The following is a 6637-nucleotide window of genomic DNA, read 5'->3' on the forward strand; positions in this document are numbered from 1 at the left end:
TCTGCCTGCTCAGTTCCTTCCCAGCAGCAGCTGCTCCAGGTAATGTCCTGGGTGTGGCGGGGGAGGGGAGGGTGGTGGACAGGAGAGCAGGATGAGACGGGCAGAAGAGGGTCCCTGTGCCCAGCCAGCAGAGCCTGAGAGGAGCCCAGGAAGACTTAGGGCTTGATGGAGGCCCCCACTCCGATTGCACACTGGGGGAAACTGAGGCCCGTGGAGAGGAGGTCACCTGCCCAAAGCGACGTAGAAAGTAGCCCAGAGCTGGGGCTGGAGCTGCCTCCAGGTCTGCACACTTTCCTCGTCCGCATGTCGCATGTTTGGGACTGGACACCCCAGTCCTGTCCCTGACAGAAGTCAGAGGCCCGGACAGGGCAGCTCCACCCAAGGTCACACAGCGTGTTGGTCGCAGAGATGGACCAGAACCCAGGTGTCCTGATTCCGGGTCTGGTGGGTTTTCCGCTCCACCCCACGCCTCCCTCCTGGGGGCTGTGTCTGCTTCGGGAAGACTTCACCTCCCGTGTTTGAGTGTTCAGTGGGAGCAGGCTCTGCACCTGCGAGGAGCCAGCTCGGTGCCCTGGAACTCGGTGCACCCCTGCAGGCCTGGAGCTCCCCTCACCAGACCTTCCCTGCAGGGACAAAGGCGCCATGCAGCCCCGGGCCCTCCTCCTCGCTGCCCTCCTGGTGCTCCTGGCCTCTGCCCGTAAGCAGCTTGTGGGGATTAGGGCTGGGGCGGGGGGGGGGGGGGGTTTCTGCCAGAGGACCCTTGGGAGGTGGCTTGGTGATCTGGGGGCTGATGGGTGCCTGGGCAGGAGGCAGGGCTCCCCAGCGCTGATCCACCACCTTTGGCCGCTGTCCTCGCAGGAGCACAGGAGGCGGACGAGGACTCCCTCCTGAAACTCATGCAGGACTACGTGCAGCAGGCCCAGGAGGCCCTGACCAGCAGCGTAAAGGATTTGTCTATGGCCCAGGAGGCCAGGTACGCCCGCCCGGCTCCCAGCTGCCCCGCCCGGGACCTGCGCTCTCAGCCTCCTGCCTGGTCTACGCAACAGGCCTGTGGCCATGAGGAGAGAGGACAGGCTCTCTCCTCCTGGCCCCTCTCCCTCTGCCGCCTCCTTTCTCCCTCGGCTGTCCTGCGTGGCTTTAAGAAAGGCCTCAGTTCCCTGTCCTTTTCTGACAGCCTGGCAGGCAGTTTGACTGTGATGCCCCCCCCCCCCACACCCCATTTCAGCCCAGGGTGTGTGTGTGTTTCAGTCTTGCTCTGAGCCCGGGGCCCCACAGGAGCAGAAGTCTGTCCCTCCCCTCCGCCTGCGCTGCCCGGCACTGGGGTGAACCTGCCAGAAGCCCCACAGACATTCTCAGTCCTCAGAACTGCCTGTGCAGAGGGAATTCTTCTCTCCATTTCACAGATGAGAAAATCGAGGCTCAGAGAGGCTGTGGCCTGCCCAGATCACATAGCTGATACCCTCCGATGACTTTCCAAATGAGGGGCCTTTCCTTGCTCCCCACTCTGAGCCACCAGGCTGTCTGACTCTAGGGGCAGCATTTGCCTAGAATAGAAAGACAGGCCCCACCGGCACTCTCGCGCCCTCACTCCCTGCCAGCTTGCCCAGCCTGGAGAGGCAAGCAAGGGACTTGAGCGAGGGTCCCATCACCACCTTCTGCTGGGGTGGAGCTGTCGGGGACTCTGCCTGAGGCCTCAGGGGGGTCGCTGGGTAAGGTTGAGGGGAGAGGCAGTGGGGAGACGTGGGGCCCATGGTGGCCGCTGCGGCCGGTGAGCTCTGTCCTCACGCCTCTGCTCTCCCTCCTGTCTGCATGCAGTAAGTGGATGTCGAATGGCTTCAACTCCCTGAAGGACTACTGGAGCTCCCTCACAGTCCCGCTCTCCAACTTGTGGCCCCTGGCCCCTGGGGCCGCCCCAGGGACCACCCCGGCTCCGGCTGTTTAGGCCACCTGAGACCTCAACGCCCCACGCCTGCCTGCCCATCCATCCTGTCGGCTCCTTGGGTCCTGCAGCCTCCAAGGCTGCCCCCGAAATTCGCTCGAAAGGGGCAGCATTCTCAGTGTCCTCCCCTCCCACCCCCAGACCTGGCCCCAGGCTTGCTGTCTTCCCAATAAAGCTGCTGTGAGTGGGGCATCCCACATGTGTCATGTTATGTCTGGGCTGGGCATGGGCAGGCTGTTCTGCAGGCGGCGCTGGACCGAGCAGGCCTAGGGCCGGTGCCCTTCCCGCCTCTTCGTGTCTGGGCCCGAGTTTCTTACCTGTAAGGTGGGAATAACCCTACTTACCCTGCCTGCTTCGACGGGTTTGTGTGGAGGCACAAACAGGATGCTAGTTTGACAATACTTGGATAAACTGCCAAATGCTGTACAACATGCCTTGAATGTGTGCTCTTGCCAGGCACTGTGCCTGCACTCGTACGTCCTCGCCAGAGTTGAGACTGTGTGTTCACCCTGTTATGGAGCTACTGACTTGCACCACCTGGGCCACTGGCCCTCTCAGCCACCCCTGAGGGGAGGAGGCCCCTGGGGGAGCTGTTGGGTAAGATACGACTAGGCTCTGACCTTGTCCACCAAGTATATCAGCCTCGGTTCCGTATCTGAAAAGGGGGCACAACAATGCCCCCTCCATTGCAGGTTTGTTGAATGAATGAGTGAAATGAGACCGTGCTTAGCATCTGGCACATCAAAGGTAAACGGATATCATGTTGCTACAGTTTGAGCTGATTGCTCCCTTGGGACCAGGATTGGCGGGAGAGGGCCAGTGTCCTGGGAACTAAGAAGGAACCCAAGGTCACCCACAGATGGTGCTTTGCTTAGACGCTCTCATCAGAGAGTTCTAGAACCACATTCTACTTGAGCGGTCCCCCATTCTTCCAGTGAAGAAGATGAGGCTGAGAGAAGTGAAGGCCTTGCTTGCCCATGTCACAGTCAGCCTCCCCATGTCGCTGCCCAGTGGCGGAGCCAGACCTCAAGCCCAGGTCAGCCGCCCGCATTCTGCTCAGCAGACACAGAAAGAAGCCTTACCCCTCCTATACCAGGTGTGAAGGGCTCCCTGACCAATCTGGGCGGGCCCTGTACACCCGGACCCCCTTGGGGACATCTGCTGCCCAGGAAATCTCTGGTCCAGCTGGGCCTGTGAGCCTAGCACCACACGTGGGGAATGTTCTCACCTGGGCTGATAGCTGCTGGTGGAGGTGGTTAGGAGCCAAGATGGTTAGGAACTAAAAGGCCTGTCCTTTATCCGAGAGTCCTTAAGAGAAACGAGATGGAGGAGGGGAACCGCCCAGTGGCCTGTCCGAGGCCGGGGAAGCCCTGCGGGGAGGCAGCGGGAAGGCTGCGTGAAGGCGCTGCCCAGATCTTTGAAGATCTGTGGGTCCTGCGCATGCACGGAGGGTGGCACGCCTGGCTGTGAAGAGGCTGGTGTGAATAGGGCTGCACACATGTGGACGTGCAGACGTGTGTATCCAGACAAACTCAGTGCTGGCCACACACGTGTTTTGTTAAATAGCCATGGATGCCCAGAGGCAGAGGGGTTTGAAAAGGGCAACCTCTGCCACCCTTCTCTTCAACCTGGGCGGGGGCCTCCCATCTCCAAGCTCCAGTCCCTCCTCTGGACATGGGTGTAATGGCTGTCCGCCCAGGATTTGAGAGGGATGCGGTAAGACGGTGCTGTGAAAGCATCTGGAAAATAAACGTGTGCTAACTTCCTGCAGAGGCGTGGTTGTTTTTCTGACGCAGGCCAGAGCGGGCAGAGAGCGGGTGGCAGGGCTTGGAGCCCCCTAGGAGGCCTGGCTGGCTTCACAGCTGAGGACACAGTGGGAGTGAGGGAGGGCAGCTGCCCTTGTGAAAACAGTAAAGGGAAGTGCTTAACGCTGTTTCATTAATAAAGGAGGAAGGAGCAAGGGCCAGGCTCCTAGTTTGCGCCTGCCCAGATTCCTCAAGTGCTCCCTGAGGTGCCCCCCCACTTCCCCTCCCGGAGCCCGAGGCTGGGATGCTCCTGTCTCTGCCCAGGGGAGGCCTCTGGGGACCGGACCGCTTCTCCCAGCAAAACAGCCCCCCTCCCGTGCCCCTCAGACCCGGGCTGCAGTCCCGCCGGGCTCCTAGGCACTTGGCATTGGATTATCCGTTGCTTTGCCTGGCCCCGTTCCTTTCTGCTTGGTCCTGCTTAGGAGGGGACGCCTACCGCCTGCACCGGCTCCTGGAGCAGGCCCCGCTCAGAGCTCCCGCCCCGCAGGGCTCCCAGCGGCGCGCTCCGAGGCCCGCACCCCATCCCTTCTCCCAAGAGAGAACCGTTTGGAGACCTTTTAATTGTTTAAAAACCATCCTTGAAGCTCCAAAAAACATCAAACCCAACACATGCATCCCGCTTTGTAAACGTTTATTCTCAGAAACCGATCGATGGGAAGGGGACCGAGGACGGGGAGGGGAGCGGGCGCCTCACGGGCCGGTCAGCCTCTCTGGGAGATGTCCAGGAAGGGAAGGAAGAGGTACTGGAGGCTCGCCCACAGCGACTCCAGCTCCTCGTTCATTTTCCCCAGCTGCGCGCCCACCTGCTCCCGCAGCTTGGCCAGCCCCAGGCTGCCCGCCTGCAGCGCCTGCAGCGCCTGCAGCTGCTCGCCGTAGGGCTCCAGGCACTCGCGCAGCTTGCCGTTGCAGGGCTCCAGGCACTGGCGCAGCTCTTCGCCCATGGTCTCCAGGAACGGGTGCAGCGAGTCCACGTACGGACGCGCGCGCTCCACGTGCACGCGCGTGCCGTTCAGCACCTTCGCGCCCAGCTGGACCAGCTTCTCCTGCAGCTCCTGCAGCTGCTTCCGTGCGCGCTCACGCAGGTCCTGGCGCAGCGGCTCCACCCTTTCCTTCCACTTCTTCTGGATGCCCACCAGGTAGGTATTCACCTCCGTCAGGTCCTTGTTCAGCTCCCCGGTCAGCATCCCCACCTCATCCAGTTTGGCCCAGCCCAGCTGCTCTGGCAGGGCGGCGACCTTGTCGCTCAGGGTGGCCAATTTTGCAACGACTGTCAGGCTGCGGGGCAGGGAGGGAGCAGGTGTCAGGGGGGACCTCCCAGGCACCCTGGACACCTCGGAGCTGCAGACCCAGCGCCCAGCTTACCTGTGGTGAGGTCTGGGCGAAACTGTGCCTGCTTGTAGGGGAGCGATGGGTCAGGCCTGGGCCTGTCTCGCCCAAGGACCCTCCTCTCCTCCCCCCCAACCACAGTCCCCAGACTGAAGAGCTAGTGGGAGACAGAGCTGGGTTTGGTGATCAGTCTTGTCTGTCCCCAAAGCCGGGCCATTTAAAGGCCTCATCTCTATACTTCCAGACTGTTCTCCTCTGTCTCCGAAGACCGCCCTCCCTGCCGCTCGCTCGGCAAGAGGAAGAGGGACTGGAGGAAGGGAGGGGGCTGCTGCTCGTGCAGGCAGAACGCGATGCTGGGCTCACTGATGGGGTGGCCCTAGTCTGCCCCCCCCCCCACTAGGAGGCTGTTTCTCCATCCAGGTATGGGGCCCATCAGGTAGCAGCTGGGATGCAGCCCGTGTGGCTACATCTACCCACATGCCTGGCATCCGCCCCTCAGGACCAGCAGCCCCTGCGCCACCCAGAGCCCACGCGGGGGGCCTTACTTCAGCTTTTTTGCCAGGTCGATGGCTTTAAACTTGGCTATGCCTGAGTCCAGATACTCCTTGGCTAAATCCTTCACTCGCTCCCATTGTGACGGGGGCTCCTCTTGCTGTGTTTCATGCTGAGCCTGGCTCCCTGGGGTGGAGAGAAGGCACCTCAGTCAGGCCAGTTCTGGGCCGGATCTGAGCGGAAAGGCCAGCTTGGGGTAGAAGAGAGGGGTCTTGAGAGAAATCCCGCTCCCTGTGCTCAGAAGGGTAGACCACGGGGGTGAGGGTGAGGGCCTCCTGATGTTGGTTGTCTAGGTTGGGGGCACTTACCTGTGAGGAAGAGCAGGGCCAAGGTGAGCACCACAGCCTTCATCTTGGGGACCTGGAGGAGGAGAGGGGCCTGGCTGAGTGGGTGCCTGTGGCTGGAGGGCCTGTGCCCCACTCTCCAGGCAGAGCAGCCTCAGGTATCCAGAGCCCACCACCTGGCAGAGCCTGGAGCCAAGATCCCAGAGCCTGAGCTTCAAGCTGGGGGAGCCAGAGGGACTGGAGGAGGCAGCGGCATGTACCTGGGCGAGTGCTCTGAGCAGCAGCTTGCCCGGGGCCTATTTATGCCTCCAGCAGGGGCTGGGCTGGGAGGCTGATCAGTCCAGCCCAGGCCTTGCCAAGGCTCACAGGTCCCAGCGGGAATCTGGAACCTAGAGTTCAAGGATTAGCTCTGACCCGGGGCTGGGCAAACAGAGTGGGCAAACAGGAAGCTGGGAGGTGGGGAGCCTGCAGGGCCAGGGATCAAGGGTGCAGGAGGGAGTGGGAGGGGGTGGCTGCAGGCTTACAGGTCCCTGTTTCCCACTATTGTCCATTGTGTCAGTGCAGCAGGGGAGAGGAGGGAAGGAAGAAGGTCCCCAAGCTGGTCAGGAACAGCAGGAAGCCCCTGTGATTCCAAGGAGATGTGTCCGCACCCCTCCCGCCTTCCCCCACAGAGCAGACTCCCCCCTTCTGCCCCCCCCAGCTGCAGCTTCTGCACCCCTCTCTCCCAGCCC

The 6637-nt window shown here is 61.9% G+C and overlaps 2 protein-coding genes across 2 annotated transcripts; one reads left to right on the forward strand and one right to left on the reverse strand.

Moving 5' to 3' along the window:
* APOC3 (apolipoprotein C3) lies at positions 1-2132 on the forward strand. The gene is made up of 4 exons (XM_023744310.1): positions 1-39; positions 630-697; positions 859-973; positions 1816-2132. Exons 2-4 carry the CDS (start codon positions 643-645, stop codon positions 1940-1942), a joined length of 297 nt encoding a protein of 98 aa, XP_023600078.1. The 5' UTR covers positions 1-39; positions 630-642; the 3' UTR covers positions 1943-2132.
* A 2226-nt stretch (positions 2133-4358) lies between these two features.
* Positions 4359-6181, reverse strand: APOA1 (apolipoprotein A1). The gene is made up of 4 exons (XM_023744309.1): positions 6167-6181; positions 5931-5982; positions 5616-5748; positions 4359-5019 (listed from the first exon to the last, which is right to left on the reverse strand). Exons 2-4 carry the CDS (start codon positions 5971-5973, stop codon positions 4446-4448), a joined length of 750 nt encoding a protein of 249 aa, XP_023600077.1. The 5' UTR covers positions 5974-5982; positions 6167-6181; the 3' UTR covers positions 4359-4445.
* Between the last annotated feature and the right edge of the window lie 456 nt (positions 6182-6637).

This window comes from Myotis lucifugus, unplaced genomic scaffold (genome assembly GCF_000147115.1).
Source record: "Myotis lucifugus unplaced genomic scaffold, Myoluc2.0 scaffold_448, whole genome shotgun sequence".
Taxonomy (NCBI): domain Eukaryota; kingdom Metazoa; phylum Chordata; class Mammalia; order Chiroptera; family Vespertilionidae; genus Myotis; species Myotis lucifugus.

What these genes read in the sequence shown, in the direction of transcription:
- APOA1 (XM_023744309.1), bottom strand. Translation starts at nt 5,973, where the DNA reads ATGAAGGCTGTGGTGCTCACCTTGGCCCTGCTCTTCCTCACAG. An exon ending in GGCCCTGCTCTTCCTCACAG is followed by an intron (nt 5,749 to 5,930) that starts GTAAGTGCCCCC and finishes TCTCCACCCCAG; the next exon opens with GGAGCCAGGCTCAGCATGAA. An exon ending in GACCTGGCAAAAAAGCTGAA is followed by an intron (nt 5,020 to 5,615) that starts GTAAGGCCCCCC and finishes CCTGCCCCGCAG; the next exon opens with CCTGACAGTCGTTGCAAAAT.
- APOC3 (XM_023744310.1), top strand. Translation starts at nt 643, where the DNA reads ATGCAGCCCCGGGCCCTCCTCCTCGCTGCCCTCCTGGTGCTCCTGGCC. An exon ending in GGTGCTCCTGGCCTCTGCCC is followed by an intron (nt 698 to 858) that starts GTAAGCAGCTTG and finishes CTGTCCTCGCAG; the next exon opens with GAGCACAGGAGGCGGACGAG. An exon ending in TCTATGGCCCAGGAGGCCAG is followed by an intron (nt 974 to 1,815) that starts GTACGCCCGCCC and finishes GTCTGCATGCAG; the next exon opens with TAAGTGGATGTCGAATGGCT.